Source organism: Patagioenas fasciata, chromosome 3 (genome assembly GCF_037038585.1).
Source record: "Patagioenas fasciata isolate bPatFas1 chromosome 3, bPatFas1.hap1, whole genome shotgun sequence".
NCBI lineage: Eukaryota > Metazoa > Chordata > Aves > Columbiformes > Columbidae > Patagioenas > Patagioenas fasciata.
In genome coordinates this window covers 80,108,933-80,129,763 of record NC_092522.1, presented here as the reverse complement: position 1 = coordinate 80,129,763, position 20,831 = coordinate 80,108,933, and the positions used below count along the sequence as shown (strand labels likewise).

Genomic DNA, 20,831 nt, shown 5'->3' with positions numbered 1-20,831 from the left:
TCACTTGTATCTCATGTATTTCTGTGTGGAAAGGTTAATCCCAAACAGCTCAATCACTCCATGGATGAGGCTAAGGAAAAGCACAGACTTTTTTACTTCAGGTAACTGTAATACAGTTACCTGAAGAAGAACAAGTTAAGGTTGGAAAGGCAATGCTGAATTTAAATATTTGGCCAAGAAAAACTGAAGTCATTATTACAATTGCAGAGACAAGCAGTCAGGTTGGGAAATGTCAGAATTAGAAGCAAATATCTAACAAAAAGTGCAGAAGAGCACATGTACTATTTCATATGAGACTCTCAAAATAATGATGGTAGGTAATAGCAACATGGCTTTGGAAACACAATTTCAAAATCTCCCACTGAAAAGCACTGAGATACAGACTTCTAAGAAACTTATGGAAATGAAACTGGCGATACTCTGCACCAAATAAGTCTCTAGAAATTTCAGGCTAGTCTGACACTTAATACTAAATTTATGACAGTTAGAATCAAAGTAGAAATAAAGCAAATACCCATGTCCAGAAATCAAAAATAAAACCCATTAAAGTTTTTGGGTTTTCTTTATTTTATTTAGAACTAAAATAAAATGTGACATTTCCATCTAGAAGCCACTGACATATGCTGTGGTAAATTCAAACACAGAGAGGTGGTTCTAGCTTTCAGATTTCTCCCAAATTCAGCTTCTTCCTCTTGCACTGGAGCCTGGTACATGGTCTGATATACCTGAGGACACATCTGTTTAAGGCAGCCGCTGGAGCTCAAGCTTATCAGCAGATGATGCTTCAAAGACATCATCTTCAACGCTTTCTTCTATTGGCTTCATTTTTGCCGAAGTTCTCAGGTAGGGAGACGTCCGACCCGGGCCTGTCACAGTTACAAAGAAGTTACCAATTAATTTAACAACACATACCTGCTACATACACATATTTGTGACAAAACGTACACAATCTGATGAACCTGTCCTAGTTCCCTCATAAAAGGATTTTCTAGTGGAAGGTTTCCTTGTTACTTGGCTACAGGCATAAGGAAATCCTAAGATGTGGGACAGCCACACCACTATGAACCAGCAACATCTCCGAGGTTCAAACCCTGTGGCTGGCCACAGGCACAGTATTCTCCTCAAATTCAGTGCAAATCCTGACTGCATGAGGTCCCCAACACTGTGTCCCTGGCAAACGTTTTCTTACTGTTACACTTACCCACTAATTCTTCTCCACAAATGGTGACACGAATGGATATCCTAAGTACAAAAGATATGTATATTTGTACACTTGTCTCACCTATGAAAGAATTCCTCGGTATACTGGGCAAACTTCAGGTGGGTACATGATCATGACCCTAACATCCTTAAAAAGCATGACAATGTAAAACTTAAGGAAAACATAATACCTCATAAACAGCTGCAAAGAAACAAGATAGATTAACAGGCAAAGGCCACATAACTTTTGAGTGACAGCGATTTCATTGCTCCAAGACAATCTTTAAAAAAGCAGCAACTCATAAAGCTTGCCAGAGTGGAGTTTCTGTGCAAGTTACTGCTGCAAACTACCACTATTGTAGGTGAACTTTAAGCATGAGGGTTTATCCAGAGAGCTCCTTTGACATTAGCCAAACAGGTTTATCTGCCATTGTTCACTCTGAAATTGCTTCTGTGCTTGGGCATTTATTTCCTCTTGGTACTTTTCTAGACTTAAGCCACCACACTGGTACAAGGTTGTAAACAGGTAGCATATGATGACCAAAAAGACTAGGAAAATCTTTGAAATACCATTTTAGAAGAGCAAGAGGTAGCATTTCTGTTTGACAGAATGTCTGTATACAAGCTAAAAAGTCAAATTTTCTTGAAAAAGATACTGATAGTCATAACATACTCTTATTGACTGGCTATTCTTATTACTTTAAAAATAAGTTTATCATATGTAGTAAGGTGCTCTGCTAAGGAAGCCTGTTTATGAAGAAGAACTCCTTTGCACTGCATGTGTTACACAGAAAGAACAAAATACAGCTACAGACAAGACCAGTGGGTTATTCTATTACTGCTTTTTTAAGTCACATTCACACAAACACTGTTTGGAATTAGCTTTTTCAGAATTTTTTATATTAACAATGTATTAGTATTTTCTTCTGACATTCAAAAGCTACTTTAATTGCCATGATAAAGGGATACTCAAACGCATTTTTAAATAAGGGAATGTTAAACACTTCTTCTCACATACATAATGGGCTTTTATGGCCTAAGCAAGTGATGACTAGATCCTTTAATTGTTCAAATCCAAGGCTTATGAGTACACTTGGATGTAAAACTGACTTTGCTGGAAGACACCAACAAATTACACCCAAAGGCGAGGATGCCTGAAAATGCTAAATTATTAATACAGTTTCAGTTTGTTTTGTTTGTTGTTGTTTTAGATTTATTAGTATCGTTTATTGCCACTTTTAGAATGGTTTTCTTCTGCTTAAAAGTGCTTAGTTCTCTCCAGACATTAGAAGAAGCCATAAGTCTGTTCAACAAGGTCCAATATAAGGTCTAATATTGTCAATTTGTTTGATTCAAAGCCATGCCCATATTTTCTCCAAATACAAAAACCTTGTCTACTGATGCCCCTATCCAGTGATGGACAGATGTTCAGAAGACTGAGTCAGATCTTGAATCCAGACCTTCCATACACTATTCTGTTGCCTTCTCTCAAGGACTGTAGCCCCAATGCCTATTAAAAAGGCATTTCCCATGAAATCTGATCCTGCTTTAAACCACAATTTGGGTATAACACAGGGAGTACACATAATGAGATAATACCAATAAAAGCATTACTAAACCAAAACCTTCCTACATTCCTGCCTAGCTTAGGAATTTGCAAATCCAGATTCATCTAAGTGATCTAAACCAAGTAGTCTAATAATGTATCATTAATAAGTATATGAATGACTATCAAGCAATAGAATTATTCAATAAAACTAATACCGAAATGTTTTTTAAATGACTGAAACTCAGGTGAAGCTGCCCTTGTGATCAGGCTGAACTATTTCTGCTTAACTCAAATTTTGGAAAAAGAGATATGTCAATTTCATTTACTAATAAATTACGTACAGATGGATCATGGATGTCAAGCACAAGTATTATGTGATAAACAAATCCCACTTTAATACCTTTTTGAGGATGCTTGCTGAGTTAATGTGATGTTATCAACAGAAAACATCATGCTGCAAACGACTCACTCCGTAAGCATTATAGAACTCTTGTTGGTTATTTCCTTAATATAAAAGCAAACAGTTAGTTGGGTTTCTTGGTTAATTAAATTCAAAACACAGCGTTGTTAGTAATCATAGTTTGGGGCCTAGTAATTAGTATTTTTCACTCTTTCACTACTAAACACTTTGAAAAAAACTTTATATACATTTATTTAGAAAATGAGCCAAAGCTCAGCTCATAGCACAGATAAAACCAATTAAAAAGTTTGGATTATACAAAAATATAAATGCTCAGTTTTTAAAGAATATGGAAATGAGGAGTATAAGACTTATTTGTATTGTGGTAGTCAAATATCGTATTTGTAATGGGAAGCTTTTGTCCACAGAACACTCGATCACCTACCAAAGACAAGACAGTATCCCTGTAAAGCTCCTGTACAAATTTTATCTTACTCATTTTTCCTTCTAATTAGAAAAAAAAAAAGAGAGAGAGAGATTGTAATTTCCATATGTTCCTCACTAAATCTTCTGGGGTTTTTTGGATTTTGTTCGTTTTTAAATGAACAAATGCTGACTACTGCACTGAGAGCAATCAGGTGAATGTTTTTAAAACACAACAGTGGTAAGGTAATTGGCAGGTTTTTTGTTCAGTTTTGCCTGTGACCTGAGAAAAAGTGCATACATGGCCACAATCCACATTGAATACAAATCTTTAAGCAGAGCTCACCTTGGTAGCAAACCCCTCATTGGCAATGCCAGTACCCAGGAATAATTAACAAGCTATTTCGGCAAAAAGAAAGATTGAAGCGTTACAGTTTAGTGAGATAAATAATCTTTCATCGAGACTTTTTATCAACCTTTTATAGAAGGCAGAAATTTCAAATTAACCAAAAGGCAAAGGAGAAATAAATGGTGATATTTCCCAAGGTATACGATACATTTCTGCATGGGTGACCTCTCTGCCTCCCCAAAAGTAAGGGAAGTATTGGACTGGGGATACTGCTGCCACACCTGCTGTTGCCAGTGTGATGGTGGCCCCGGCAGTATCAGCTATGCCAGCTGCTGTTGTGCTGGGCAATTTCGGAACATAAAAGACATTTAACCCCCTCTTTTGGGAAAAGCACACCAGAAAATATGGTACACAAACCAAGGAAAAGTACAACAGAGAAAAGTGTATTTACCAAGTATATACTAAGTACAGATGTATCTTAAGGATTAATGTAATTACAGCTGAACATGTTATGCATTTAGATTACTTTCTCCCAAAGCTGAAATACTGGTATAAGTGTTTTGCTGCTAAGCCTGAAAGAGAATTTTAATTCTAGCTAATAGCACAAACACAGTTTTACAATTTCTTTCAGGTTTCTGAGTGTGCAAACTTGTCCAAGGGCACTCTACACAAAGGAATGGCTTCAGCTTCATGGAGCTTTGCCGTGGAACAGGTGAAAAGCCAGTTGAGAGCTTATGGATAAAGAACAGAAAACAGACCAATACGGGAGACTTCATAGCAGGTATCTGCTACAGGCTGCCTGATCAAGAAGAGCAAGTAGATAGAAGCCTTCTTTACACAACTGGATGAAGCCGCATGATCGCAGGCCTTGGTGGTCGTGGGGAACTTCAACTACCCCAGTATCTGATGGAAAGGCAACAGGGCTGGGCACAAGCAGTCCAGGAGATTTCTGAAGAGTGTAGTAGATAAATTCTTCACAGAAGTGATCGATGAGCCAGCTAGGGGTGGTGTTCTGCTGGACCTGTCACTGATGAACAAGGAAGAACTCATCAGGGAGCTGAAAGTTTACAGTAACCTCGGCTGCAGTGACCAGGAGTTGGTGGAGTTTAAGATACTGAGAACTGTGCAAGACAAATCGTAGAGTTACAACCCTGGACCTGAGGACAGGGGATTGTGGCTTGCTAAGGGATCTACTTAGCAGGAACACATGGGATATGGCCTGCAAGGGAGAGGTGGTTGATCTTCAGGGATATCTTCCTCAAAACACAAGGACAGTCCATTCCAGTGTACAGAAAGTTGAGCAAACATGGTAGAAGGCTGGCATAGATGAAGGGGAAAGTCCTGACAGAGCTCAAAGACACACAAAGTGGAAGCATGGATGAGCTGCTTGGGACAAATACAGAAACATGGCCCAAGCATGCAGGGATGGAATTAGGAAAGCCAAAGCTCAGCTGGACCTGGATGGAAGGCCAACACGAAGGGCTTCTACAAATACACCAACAGCAAAAGGAAGACGAGGGAAACTGTAAGGCCATGGCTCAGTGGGGCACAAGACCTAGGGACAAAGGACACAGAAAAGGTACTCCATACCTTTTTTGCCTCAGGTTTTACTTCAGAGGTTTGTCCTGAGCCCTCCCAGTTCTCTGAGTCTAGTAGCAGAGACTGGGAGAGTTATACCTGACTTACAGGAAAGGTGGACTGAGTTAAAGACCACTTAAGTTAACAGGGCAAACACAAGACTGTGGAATCACATGGACTGCATGCAAGTGTGCTGAGAGTTTGTTGATGCAACTGCAAGACCTCTCTCTATCATCTTGGAAAGGTCATGGCAGTCACATAAGAGAAAAAAAAAATGTAAATGTCACAGCGATTTTCAAAAAGGGCAAGGAAAAGGATCCACGTAACTACTGGTCTATCAACCTAACCTCAGTCCCCAGGAAGATTATGGACTATGTCTTCCTGGAAGCCATATCCAAGCACATGAAGGACAGGAAGGTGACTGAGAACAACCAGCATGGATGTATCATAGGGAGATTGTGCCTGACCAGTCTGACCACCTTCTGTGGTGAGATGACAAGGTCTGTGGATGAAGGGAGCACTGTGGATGTTGTTCACCTGGACTGTAGCATGGCCCTCCACAGCCTGCCTTAGAATGCTTCTAATCAAATGGGTGAGAAAGGGACTGGATACATGGACTACAGCTTGGGTGAAAAATTCACTGGACTGTGGAGTTCACAGTGAGCAGCAGTAAAAAACCCAGCTGACCATTGGTTACCAACAGTATCTCTTGAGGGCAAATACCAAGGCCTATAATGCTCAATATATTAATGACCTGGATGAAGGGATGGACTGTACTCCCACCAAGTTCATAGACAACAGCCAAGTAGTGAGGGAAACTGTTGACAGGCCAGAGGGTAGGGCAACCAGTCAGAATGGGCCTTCAGAGGCTGGAGAAAAGAACTGACAAAAACCATGACAAGTTCAACAAAAGCAATTTCCTGCACCTGGGACACAAAAAACCTACACAGCAGTATAGGCTGGACATCAGCTGGTTGGAAAGCAGATTTGCAGAAAAAGACCTGGCAGTCCTGGTGGACACAAAATGGAATATGAGTCAGCAGAGTGCCCCTGCAGTGAAGAAGGCCATCCAGATATTGAGCCATATTAGCAAGAGCATAGCCAGCAGGTCAATGAAAGTGATTAATTCCTCTATTTGCCACTTGTGAGACAGGATCTGGAGTGCTGTGTCCAGTTTTGGGTTTCCCCATACATGAAAGGCATGGACATACTGGAGCGAGTGCAGTGGAGAGCAACCAAGACGGTCAGGGGCTGGAGCACATGACGTACATGGGAGAGGCTGCAAGAATTGGGTGTGTTCAGCCATGCGAACAGAAGGTTCTCAGGGGATCTTAGTGTTATCTTCAGCTACCTAACAGAAAGGTATGAAGAAGACAGAGCCAGACTCTTCTCGGAGGCATGCACTAAAGAACAAAGGACAACAGTCATGAGTTACAGGAAGGGAAATCTTTTTCACCGTGAGGGTGGCAAGGCCCTGGAACAGGTTGCCCAGAGAGGTCGTGAAATCTTCCACCTTGGAATTATTCAAAGCTGGACTGGACATGGCCCTGAGCAACCTGCTTTAGCTGACCCTGCTTTGAACACGGGGTTGGACTTGGTGATCTCCAGAAGTTCCTCCCAACCTCAACTGTTTTGTGACTCTAAATGTCCTTTCAGGGAACAGACCAGAAATAAAGAAAACAACAGTGGAATTTTCAAACTATATCCCAGCTGTCACCCTCTACTTTCTAGTAGGGTTTTTGCTTCCACCTATCTGGGCATGTAGATTATACCAATGTTAAGGACCTAAAACAGAGAGGCCCTCCAAGTCTGAAGGAGTTCCTGGATGAGAACTGTGAAGAACACAATGGAGAACAGATAATTAAACAGGAAATGCATATACTTGAAATCACTTTTTCTTCTTATCAAAGAGTTTAACCATAGTAAACAGCTGGCCCTGTTTTTTTCCTCATATATTTGAACTCTAATTACTAAATAACAGTATTTCCCAAATAAAAATAAACAATCCTATGTGATCCTTTTAAATGCCATTAAACTAACAGCTTACTTCAAATGAGAAAATTGGCCATTTTCTGGTTTGTTTTGTTCAAAAGCTGCTTTTGGAGTTCAGGTTACTGTTGAAGTTTAGATTCAGGGGAACTAAAAATAAACAATAGCAAAAGCCTAGAATCGTTTAGGTTTCTATAGAAGAATTCCAAAAGCAGAAGCAAAAAGGTCAGACATTGTTTCTTCCCTCACTTCATCTGATCTTTGCTACTCCTGTCCTACAAAGCACAGGAGAGGAGAGCCTGATAGGATTTTTGGAGATTTTCCAGGTGGCAACAAAATATTGGTTGCACACCACATTTCTCCAGACCCTGCCCATACAAACTATCCTGGGAGGAAATGCAAAGCACAAAGTTGCTGAGGGGAAATATTTTCTCTGGGATTTTCATTTCTACAAGCACCAGTCACAGACAAAAGGAGATACTACTGTGACAAGCACTGCATATTCATAGTTTTGTCCCATTGCTATAAACATTCCATATTATGTCTACGCATTAACGTTATGCCAAAAAGAAATTACTATACATGCTGGTTTTTTGTCAGTATCTATATGAGATATTTTCAGTTAGCATACAAAGCCTCATGCAACTTATGAATTTCCTACGGTAAGGACCCTCTCCTTAGTTGATGATGTTCAGCAGCATCTGAAAAGCTACAGTCTGATCCCACTGAAAACAACAGGAGTTCTGCAACCATCATACCAAGCTGCATTCAAAACTGGCATGAACTATTTTGAGCACTCACGAAGAGAGGATGCAGAGGAAGTCCCGCGAAGAAACATCTGCAAGCCATCCTCGCTGTCACTGGTGCTGGCCATGCTGTTTCTCATCTGCATCACAGAGAGCTGTGAGCACAGACTAGGCTGTCGATCAATCTTTTTTGAAGCCTAAAAAAAAAATAAAATTATTATTTTTAAAAAGGTATCAATCATATTAAAATAAAAACAGAAAATAACTGTTTCCTCATAATAGATGCTCTGGTCAAGCATATTAAAATAAAAATGGAAAATAACTATTTCCTCGTAATAGATGCTCTGGTCTCAGCTATGACTACTCATGAATCAAGACATAGGTTACAGCAGAAGATCCTGTGCAGTGTAAATTGATTTAAATTAAAATAAAAATGTCTGTAGTATATTGGAATTAGAACACTGATAAGCATGAAATCTCAGATTAGTTATTCAATTTTAATTCTGTTTTGCACTGGACTTTTAATGTATTTTCCCATAGAAAGGTTAATTTTTATTATGTGGCAATTCATTATTACAGAATCACAGAATGGTTGGGGTTGGAAGTGACCTCTGGAGATCACCCAGTCCAACCCACCCACTAAAGCAGGTTCACCTAGAGTATTTAGGCATGATGCTCTGCAATTAAAAACAATTCTGTCTTAAAATAAACTTGTTCACTTTCCTGGCTTTTCATCTCATCACATCAAAAAACAGTGAATGCCATTCCTTCCTAGTAGATGATCTTGATTTTACTGAAGACAGATTAAATGCATCATATGAATATCATCCTCTGCCTGTCAAATGGTCTTAGAGCTTTCATTTGCTTTCAGTAGTCTTCCTGAGAAGTCTTTGTACTGTAATGTTTATATGAAACCATATATTGTACCTTGCTAAGTGTTACTGCAAGTCAAAATCCTATTTAGGTGTGTGTGAAAGTTAGTAATCAATGACAAAAGCATAAGGGGTAACTCCACTCTACTGGACTTTTTCAGGAAATAGCATCCTATTTCACACAGAGATCAAGGACTATTTTCCCACCAGTAGTGAAAAATCTCCCTAAGTAGGAGAAAAATCACAAGTTTCCTTACAAATCAGATACTTCTCTGTTTGCAAACATACAATATCTTACTATGATCTTGATCTTTAATAATCTGTACTGGATTTGGCTCAGTTGTTCTCCTGTATGTTCCCTGTGTACAGAAGTCTACTATAAATTTTTCTTCTGAAATTGTCACTAGCTAAAAATAACATGGTGTATTTGACACTAATAATATGTGTATTTGACAATGAAGCCTGTGACAAGTGACATGCCCATAGGGTGCTGGCAACAGGGAAATGAAGGAGAATTTACTTGACAGACAGTTCTGGTCCTACATCATGTAGGAAGATCTTGTGTAACAGGATTTTAATTTGTGAAAGCATAAAAAGATACTTTAAATTTCCCAGATGCTCACTCTTGATTTTTTTAACATTTTCATAAGTTACTGTGATAAAACAGTCACAATAATCTTAAATTCATGTGATTATTTGCACTAAAGACTTTGTACAAGTTAAAGTGAAAATATCATTTAATTACGAAATACACATAAAATTGTGGGGTCATATTTACATATTTGTTTGTGACTTCAGGATGACAAGTGAAATATATACTCAGTGTGTTAAAGTGGCAAACAGAAGCATCCAAACCGTTATTAGCTGGAATAAAATTAAACTGAACTTTCCTGTTTGTACTGACTCAACTGTGCATTATGTAGTTATAACCGAGTAATGCAGTGGGAAAGACAGACAGCTTAAGAACAGAATAGAAAGTCCTTTTCAACTTCAACCTTGTATAGCCCAACAGGTTGGACATCCATTTGATTTTCCACGCTGTGCACATACAGCACAGCGCTAATCAAAATAAACCTTTCAAACAGCAAGGACTGTCACTCGATGAGCAATACCTGCAGCTGCAGCACAAGAGGAGGATTAGAAAGGAGGAGGCAGAAGTCAGGGAGCCCACTATTGCAAGGAAGCCTAAAACCAATATACTGATGACAAATGCTCATACTGTTATTCTTATAAAAGCATGTGTGGATGTTAAGTTAAAGGAGGGGCAACACCTGGTGGTTGGGTTGGGTGCGGGGTGTGTGTGCATGTGTGTGTGTGTTTGTTAATACTTAGAAGGTATGATAATGATCTTTCAGGTAAAAGATATTCATGGTAAGGTTGGAATTGATTATCTTATCATACTCGCATTTCAAGAAATATTTATACTAGTGTTGAAGCTCTACAGTGTCAGAAGTCAGCAACACAAGTTTGTTGCAGATGGCTGTATGCCAGGCATGACAGCTACTGCTGTCATCCATATGCAAAAAATTTAAAAAAAAAAAAAAAAGGGAAGGAAAGAGGGCAAAAAAGAGGACAAAAAAAAAAGAAGGAAAAAAAGAGCAAGGTGAGAAGGAGTGTGGAGAACAGTGTTCTCCCAGGAGACGGAGTCTGAATGCAATTCTTTAGCATACACAAGAGGCACATCCCTATATGTTCCTTTCAGATGCCATGGTCCAGAAATTCCTTACTACTTATGTAGTTGTGTGTTTTAATTCAGAGTGGCCCCTGTAATTCTTTTTTATTAAGAAAAAAATGCAGCTTTAACCACACACTTTATAAGATGCATTTTATAGATGGTACATTCCTGCTAGATCACTTCTATCTTACTACATTAAGATTAAAGCAGCAATCTGAAATAGTTTTGAAGATCTGATTGCAAGACAGTGTAATTTTCTGTTTCATTGATCAGAACACAGAATAAGCAGTGCTTTATTGCTATTAAACTGTTTCTCCAGCAATTCTTCCCCCACCCCTTCAATAGCCAGTAAAAAACTGAGGAAAGTTACAATGTCTAACTCAATGTCTAATTTTCCATGAAGACATTACAAGTTATGCCTGTTGAAGTCTGTTGCATAGTAGCAGTGGCAGTCATTCATTTTAGATCATTGTCGAGTAAATTCACAACTTCGCAGAAGTAATCATTTAACCTATACATGAGATATTTACAGGCAATCTGATGAGAGCGGTTTTTGCTCTAAGTTAGTGTGAATTAAATCAATACAGACAGAATATGAAAATACTGCATTATAAAATTCTAAAGCTTTTCATAAATGATTATGAAAGTTATTCAAATAAATTATGTATGAGAAGCCTACGGACCCTATATAAATAATTTTTAAAAAACCAACCAAAAAAAAAAAAAAACACCACACCACAAAAAAACCAAAACAGCAGCTGAGTTACCCTGCAATAACTAAGTAAGGAGACAAGTAAAGATGACACCTAAAAACACACTCCTCTACATTTAAAGAAGTGATATTCAGGCCACTAAATATTTTAGATTTATTTATATTTGTATTTTGTGTGTATTTTGTGCCTCATTCCACAAACTACATTGTATCAACCTAACATACCTTTTTTTCATTTTGCATTTGCAGCTCCCAAATACGTTGAAATTATTCTCCTTGATAATCAGTATTACCCAGTTGTTTGACCCCAAAAAGCAAATGCTCTAAGAAAAAACCCTGAAGCTTCTTTGTACAAAGGCACCCATTTATTAACAAGAAAGGACATTCAGAGAGAAGCATCTTTTTAGCTGCTGGCCATCATGTCTACCAGTTGGCTAGAAATGTGCTAGACAATCAGTTCTGAAACTCAGTTATTCATCTTTCTTGCACATTACTGTGCTAACTTTAACCAATATTGCTTCTGACAAAAGAACTGCACTGACTCATACTTTGGCACTAAAAGGCAGTGACTGTGAATTCAGCAGATGAGAGCAGCGGGTTAAAAAAAAGGTGCTTTAAGAGGATTTAAAGTTGAAGTAACCATACAGAAAAATTCTCAAATGTGACTTCATTTGCTTACCTTGTCATTTAAGGTTGGGTCATTCAATGAATAGAGTTTATTTGTAATATCTTTGCCAATAAGATACTTAAAGATCTCATAAAGAAATGGCTCAGATTCCAGAAAATAAGTCAGCCTTTCCCTGGACCAGCACAGAAACTTGCAGTTGTCATCTGCGACAATCGTGACCTGAGAAAATACATGCTCAGAATTAGCACCCCTCTCTTGCTTTAAAATAAGAGATACCATTTTCTTTATGCCTCCAGTTAAAGAACTCTTAAAACCACATAATTTTTCAGTATCCCTTAGAACATGATATTTACAAACCTAAAACAGCTCAGATATTATTGTAATATTTTTAATTGATAAATGTGGCCAGTTGGTTTTTCAGAAAACCTGGGGGAGATAATGGAGGAAAAATCTCTCATAAGTTCCCAGACTGTAGAAGTGTTTATGTTAGAGAAAATTAACATATAAACTCAGCCCTACAGCGATGACACTACTTGCACCTCAGCAGGCCTACATGTTGCTTGGTTTTATTTTATGTTGCTGCCACCACACAAGAACAACCACTATTTCTCAAGATCTCCAAAGAGTATTTAGTGATTACAAAAACAAAACAAAACTTATTTTCATCTTTCTTCACTGTCAGCCCTGTTGATTTCACAAGTACCACCTTGTAGCAGTTGAGCTACGGCTCCATTTGCTCAGTTACTGATAATTCAGCTAACAATAGTTACGGAGGAGCTTGTACCCTCTCCTAGGAGGCTGGACCTATCAGGTTCACACCCCTGTGCTGGCAGAGGCCTACAGCTCATCGAAACCTACACCACTCGGTGATACCCAACAGTGTGTTTTGCAAGGAAAAGTCTGTCACTTATAGAAGAAATCAGGTGGCCTCTGCTATTGCAAGCTAACGTTACCTCCTGAAAAATTAAAAATATACAAAGCTTAAGAAATAATAGGAAACTGTCACATATCCATGGATTTTAGCGTTACAGTCAGTAATACAGGCACACAGGTTGAGCAGGAATTCACCAACGCTGCCAGCAGATGGGGTCCTTAAGACTGGATCTGTGTCCTCTTGCAGTGGCAATGCTGAGTGTTTATATGGCAGTAACAAGCAGAACTCAGGAGTGAAGGATGTACACCGCACCAGACTACAGTAATTTTTAAGGCAGACAGAAGTTAAAGCTTTTCCCTTCAGAGTGACCAATTTGTGTCCAGTCGTTTACAAGAGAAATAAGCTGTGCCAAGAGGGCGGCCGTGCTGCAGGGCGGCTCACTGCTGTGAAATGAATACATCTGGACAGTTCTCTCTCCTTGGCATTAAGCCTAGTATTTGACTAGAACATATGACATCAATCACTGATTTTAGAGTCTACGTTGATTTCCCTCCCCTCCTGCCAGGGTATCTATGTGGATGCACCCAGCCAGCTACTGTTCGGTCATTACTACACACACGCAGTTAAAAATATCAAGTGGTACCAAAATAGCCATTTCTGTAGTACGACATGAAAGAAAATTTTAACAATTTTTTTTTGCCCACAAGCCATAATATGATACGTGCTTTAATGTACTAGTATAATTATACTGCTAGAGACATATGCCCTTATTGTCCTCTGGAGGAGTATTTTTATTCAGAACAGTGTTATCTTTTTCAGTTTGTTGCTTTAACAACTTTCAAAAATGACAGTATTCATACATTTAGACAAATACCAATTTCAAACTACTAGTGCCTGAATTTTCAGTCTTTCATTTCCTTTTCTGTTTTTGAACCAGTGATGAGACTGCTCACATCATCTCTTTTTCCAATAAAGCAGTCTCTTAAATTATTTGTCCTGAATAATCGTTTAACATAAAACAAACTCACAAACAGTAAAAGAGAACAGAATAGCAAAAGCCAGGCTGTTCAGGGAACACCATTATAATATTGTCTTGCAGCAATTCTCTTTAAAAGTTATTTTTGGTATGGTCCATCACAAAACACCAGTACTAGAAAGCTCTCAAAATTATGCAAGCCAAATAGCTTGTCGTTGATCAAACTTATACTCTGTTCTTTAATTATCTCATTTGTTCACATGCAGTGACTTTTAAACTAAGGTGTACCTGGAATTTCTCACCCCGGTTCATCTGTGTTGATCGAAATTCAGGAGAATCTATAAAGGCACAGGGGTAAATATTATGCAGAAAATGCCCTCGATAAGACACCTTCATTCTGGAAACAAAAATGTAGGAATCAACATTTTAAAGTCATGGTAGTTGATTAATCTAAATTTGGATATCATTATTGACAGTGGTAATGCAGAAGGTAACAGGTGAAACCATGTTCCTCTTTTGGTATTTCAGCCCCAGAACTATGCCATCTTCTGCCTAAACCCCCACTGATTCCTAGCAGGACAGGCTGCCAGCCAATTCAAGTTGCCAGCTGTGGTGTGTAATCTCACGGATGTTGCTATTTGAAATGAAAAAGATCTGAAGGGTTATGCTACACAGTCAGAGCAGAATCGGGCTTCCTTTAGATAACTGGCTTTGCAGCAATGAGCAGCAAATGACTTCAGAGAAAAACTATGACACCTGACATCACCTTTGCCATCAACAGAAAAATATTAAAGTACTGGCCAGAACTTAGCAAGAGCCTCAAGATGACAGCCTGGCCATGGGCATTTATTTCACCCTTTCTCACCTGGGTCCTGTCAGGCTCTGGGAAGTGCACCTGCTCCTCTCTGCTTGCACGTATGTGTGCAATGAATCAATTCCAATAGGCCTGTTGATTTAAAGTCTACTAGAGGGTTATTTTTCACTTCCCTCATGCACAATATTTTTTAACCTTAAAACCTGAAATGCACTGAGAAGACGACTTAAATATCTAAGACTCAAACAAATCTCTTGCTTTTTTTTCTGGAGGACACTACCTTTGGTCCTATGCAAATCTAATTTCCATGAAAAATCCTTGCAGCTGCACACACAAGTGGAGGCAGAATATGTTCACATTAAGAAACATAATTGTGATTTGAAAACTGTGTCATAAAATTATCTACGGCTATAGATCATAACATGCAACAAACAGTAACATTTAAAAAGTTAACAAAAACCTCAACAACTTGCTAATCTATTAAACCATCACACAAAGTATAAGATTCTCCCCAAGCTTCACAGAACCTACTTCCCCTTCAGCAGGATGCTTAGCCTATCATCAACTGATGTTTTATCTTCTGCAGCATAGGCTTGACCTGTCTTTAAAGTCTGAATGTTGCAGAATTGTCCAGTTAGTCTTTGGAAGAGCTCTGGAGGCACATGGAGAGGTTCAAACGTTCTCTTGTAGAGGCTGCTAAGCTCCTTCTCTATCTTGATCTAGAATGCAAAACCAAAAGACATCAATAAACACAAAGGCATTAGTTAAAAAAAAAAAGAAAGGTAAGACTGCATGTATGCTTTAGTTGCTACATTTAAGAAACATCTTCGTCTTTGTTACATTTAGGCAAGGAAAAAAGTGGTAAATGTGTGACATCTATCCACAAACACTGCCTGTGAGATGGTGGCCAAAACCTTATCTAAAATTAGCCAGGCTGGCAAACAGCTGTAGGATGCTGTTCCATCCAAGTGGTACCTATAATCAGACATAAGGAGTCTTTTGAAACATCAGTTGATGTAACAGCAAATAGGACTCAGGCCAGAATTACACAGAGAACAACAAAACACACACACACACAAAAAAAAACCCCACAACACAAACCCCCCCCCCCCCCCCCCCAAAAAAAAAGAGGTTGCCTGCTTTTTTCACACCACATGCACAACCCATTCCAGCCATCTCTCACACTCTCCTGGGAGCCCATTTCACCCCTGAGCTTCTCAGTTTACTTGCAGCAGAAAAGCAGGACTCTGAGTCCTGAAAAACAAACCCATCATATTGAAACCACATGTTATGAGGGAGGAAATAAAATATTGCCAGCTGAACATCCCATATCTAGGAGCCCACCCAAACTCAGGCAGCAGCAGTGAGGGAAAGGAAGTCAGCTGAAGGCCCAAGCCTGGAAGTCTTCCCTGAATGAAGGCAGCAGGAAATGAGACAGTGTCCTGGCCTCCCCAAAAGCAAAGGCAGACCGAACAAAGCCTGCATATTTGCTGGGAGGAAAAAAATTAAAAGAATAAGCATCAGATAATGGAAAAATAAAAGATAAATAGAACAGAAAATAAGGTAAATCAACCAAGAAAAAAAGGCAGAAAAATAGGAAAAGGAGTCATCACGTAAACCAATGAGAACATCGCAAGTTTACACTATTTTCTAGATTTTTTTTTTTTTTTTTTTTGGTATTTCAATATTAAAAAAACAGGGGAGGAGAGAAGGCAGCAGCACAGGAGTCACTTTTCAGCTGATGGTAGTCAACAGTAGGAATTAAGAAGCTTCTGGTGACCTTGAGGCTGGAGGAGGTGGGAAATCCAGAATGACCATGGTATGCCCCAGGGCTGTCTGAGGCCAATGAGGGCTTCAGACTGTCAGGTACCCACTATTCTTTCCCCAGGAAAGTATTTTAGGGCAAAAATATTAGTCTTCAGCCCCTAAGAGATACACGTATTCTACATCAAAAATCCTCCCTGAGCTGTTCTCAGTAGAATTACACGTGTGCGTGAAACAGCAAGTCAAGTATAACAAAAAGTTTTCGGAAAACTGAGAAGGTTTCCTCATTACACTTCAAGTGTATTTAAATATGGGGCAAACTGAGCCATGACAGAAACCTTCTAGTTGTGTGGAACCATGCTTGAAGTATTTCACACACAGCCTCAGTCACTGGATGCCAGCCATCCCCACATATGGGCCACCAGAACACCATGGGAACCACTCTGGAAGTGACAATCCCGTGGGCAGAGATGGCGGGTTAACCCCACAGAAATATTATATAGGACCACTGCAACCCAAAGAAAGAAATTCCTTTCTCAGATGAACACACAAGAAGCTCCCAAGACTCCCAAATTCAAAATCACATATACAGACATGAAGACAGGATTTGGTCTTGGAGTGCTAATGAAACCACTGAACTAGCACCTAATTCAGGTTTTATAACCTTCCTCTGATGTACAATACATAAAAGGGAAAGCAGGCATAAGTAGTTTCTTAAAGACTGATCAGGTTGGACACCACAGATCTATTTTAGATGATCTCCCTTGCAACAGACAATTCACTACTTCTCCAGTCATGCCTGTGGGTCATATTCCAAATGAGCCATATGGGTAGGTGTAATGTTTTGTTCAGCAGTGGTTGAAATATTCTGGGATCCTGCCAGAGCTCCCAGTCAGAGCTCTGTAAAGACACCGATTAGGCTCTTTCAGCTGCTGTTCAAACTAAAAAAGCCAAATCCGTAAAGCTCCAAGGAGTCAAAACCACAGAAATAATCTTCTGATCAGAAGAGAAACTCACTGCTATTCTGCATGCTCCATTTAATAAAATAAATATTTAACAACCTAACGTATAAATTATTCATTTTGTAATATGACTAACTTGTAATTATTCTTCCATTCCTTAAAAATGTCATTTGTGAAGATGACTAAATAAAATCGATTTTGAGATTGGCAATACAATATTCACAGACAGAAAATCTCATTCAAAATTATCTCCTGAGAACTTTTTTCCCATTCTCTAGCTTTCTATAGGAAAAGCACTTAAAAACAGCTTTCAAGTTGATCATAAACAGAATGTGTAAGACAGCTAAAAAGACATGCATGACTATCAGGCAGAATTTCAAGTAAGCTCGCTGATCACAGCCTGTAACCAAAGAGATTCATATATTGTTTGGGATATTACATTGATTCATATAATTTCACCTATTGTTTAAATTCACACAAATTTACCAGGTATTTAGAGCACAGTATTCAGAGAAGCAGAGTACTCCCAGTTCCCAGAGCACAGCTGCGATGGTAGTAATACAAGTCTGAAAGGCAGACTTCAGTTCTCCACAGTGTTACAGTTCAGATCAGCATCAAGCAACTCCAACTTATTTTATTTTCCCCTCATATTGCTAGAGAGCAGCAATGAAGTGCACCTCACCTAGTTGTGACTAAATAAAGCCAGGTTAGTAGTTTATAACGGTTGTGTAGACTTGTTCTCTGGCCAGTGGAGAGGGATGTCATTATCACATTTTAAACAGATACTGGGTGGGTGGGTTGAATCACACTGAACAACCAGCTTAAACTAGATGTTTAACTTGGAGATGGCTGAAGTGAGACAAGATGATTACGATTCCCATTCCATAAGGCAAAGCTACTGTTGCAGAAGTAGAGACCACAAATAATTACTTTTACTCCTTGAAAACATTCTTAATTTTTAGACTCAAATATTACATACTTCCTCTCAGATGCCTTTAATTTCTGGGAGCATCCATGTCCTGAATTATGTAGTATTTTACAATGAGTATCAGAATGTGACTGAGACTACCTAAGAAAACAGTCAACGCCTGCATAGAGCACTTCCCAGTTAAAAGGATTTGATATTACTCTTGCATTTCACTGGTTTTATTTCCCACATATTTCTGCCTTTAGAATGCAGTTCAATATTGCAGAAGATTGAGAGATTCCGTAGGCAGAGAATGCAACAGAATCTCATCCCATATTAAAGATCAGAGCACCTGCACAGGATATGAAGCTGCAGATGCAAACACATCAAGTCCAGCTTCACTGGCTCTACATCATCACAAATGTTATTTTGTGTGGTGCGTTGGGTAGCATGGCCATGGCGGACTGGCAGAAATACAGTGCAGTTTCATCATGTTGCGGTACCTTGATGACAACACATGAATGGATGGATGGAATTGCATCAGCAATACAAATCAAAGAGGAATTTACCCTTTAATTGCGAAGATTACTCTCTGAGAGAATTTAAATGACTAGAAATATTTACAACACGTATAAATGTCTAGTAGTAGATCTGTCTAGCTAGTTTTAAGCAAGACAGAAGTCAGGCTTTATGCCGAGTTGCCAGGAAAGGAGGAGGTTGCTCATTTCCCAGCTGCTTTCTTGCACAGGCTGTGCTGACTTGGTGAAGAGCTTATTTCCAGCTAGGTTGTATATAGTGTTGGGTTTTTTTGGTGTTTTGATTGTTTGTTTTAAATACCAGCTGTTACACACTTCCAGAACGTATCTGACTTTGGGCAAAGGCAGAGTTATTCTGCTTATAATGTAAGCAGAGATTTATAACGTGAAGGTTACAGGAACATATATATCTGCCTTAGATTTTCGGAAACTACAGAACATAATGTTAACATTTTGGACACTTAGCACTTCATTAATATTTGTTTGGTACATAGTAGCAACTACTATATTAAAGATTATCTAGTTTTGACACGCATATGCCAACAGAAAGCTGGGTTGCTGCTAATTTAGCAGAAACAATATATTTCTGGATGAATAATACCACCAAAATAAATTCATTTTCTATTTAGCTGAAGGCAGGGTAAAGAATCCTGCATTTTTGGTATACATTTCAGCTATATTCTTAGAGCGTATTTGAAGCAAGCGATACCAATGCATCCTGCTAAAGGCAACAAAAAGAGCAGCAAAATTCCCAGACGTGACCCTCAAAACTCAATGAATGCTCTAAATGGGATAAACAGAAGGATCCTGTTAGTTAATACTGCTCTTCCCACAGCTTTTGCTTTTTATCTCTGAGTCCCACAGATGGTAGTACCATCTCACCTTTCGTTTGTATTTAAAAGGAATGTGGCAGTACAAAACATGGGCTAAAACACTTGTCAGGAAAGCAAAGAGTGTGAAGGTCATTTATAAATGGACATCAGCATTTGCTTTTATGTTGAAATAACCGTCTATTGGGGCACCAGAGAGGATGTTCAAGAGTTAAAAGTCTTTTCTGTAAAAGGAAAGTCTGATCTCTCCCAAAATTTTCTTTTTTTTTTAAATACCATCCTGGAATCCTCAATTTTAAGTATCACGGTAAGATTTTATTTCAGGAGGTCTATATGCATGTACACTTGTGAGTGGGGAAAATGACAAAAAAAGCCAAAAAAAAAAAAAAAAAAAACCAAAAAAACAACCAACCAATAAAGCCTCAAAGACAAACAAACAAGCCACACAAAACAGAACACACCAACCCCAACCCCAAAACTACCACTTCTGGTGTCTCTGCAAAGAACCCCTTCCTTACTACCTAAACCAAACTAAAGCCAAACACTACAGCCAAAACCACCCAACAGTAACTTCTAAAGTCAAATCATTTGTCAAGAATATGGATTTCAGGTAAATAATAACGTACACTTATGGTCTGGATCCTTCCTGAAGTAACAAACTGACTTTGTCCAAAAGAACTGCTGTGGAATTTTTGTCCAACAAACATGGGCAAAAATTCCTTCTTCTCACACCTTACTAGACTGCTTGTGCAATTTAGCTGTTATACATACCGGTCTTCTCTTATACACTAGGTATATGAAATGTAAAAGGTTGACAACCAAAAACACAGAATTCCAGATCATTATGTCCAAGGCACAACGGTAGAGCGTAGCCCAAATTATGAACAAAGCACATCCTGTAAAAGTTAAAAAAAAAGCGCAAGTTAAATTTCACTGAATAATAAACACATTTGTACAAAGCCATCACGAATGTGTCCACTGGGTGCAATTACACTGAAAAGCAATATATTCTACAATGTTACTACAGTTGGGCTCTGTGGGTCAATG

General features: G+C 38.8%; 1 protein-coding gene across 2 annotated transcripts in view; it reads right to left on the bottom strand.

Annotated features, from left to right (window-relative positions):
- Window positions 1-519: 519 nt before the first annotated feature.
- Window positions 520-20,831, bottom strand: part of POPDC1 (popeye domain cAMP effector 1) — a 28,259-nt gene continuing 7,947 nt past the window's right edge. Inside the window, exons 3-9 of one of the 2 annotated variants that reach the window (XM_065835086.2) lie at window positions 20,556-20,680; window positions 15,317-15,504; window positions 14,260-14,368; window positions 12,173-12,340; window positions 8,290-8,431; window positions 3,150-3,253; window positions 520-866 (exon numbers count right to left, since the gene is read on the bottom strand). In XM_065835086.2, coding sequence (XP_065691158.1) covers window positions 3,186-3,253; window positions 8,290-8,431; window positions 12,173-12,340; window positions 14,260-14,368; window positions 15,317-15,504; window positions 20,556-20,680 — 800 coding nt within the window. In that variant the 3' untranslated portion in view covers window positions 520-866; window positions 3,150-3,185. The remainder of the gene's footprint in view (window positions 867-3,149; window positions 3,254-8,289; window positions 8,432-12,172; window positions 12,341-14,259; window positions 14,369-15,316; window positions 15,505-20,555; window positions 20,681-20,831) is intronic. The other variant, XM_065835085.2, reaches the window with a different exon arrangement.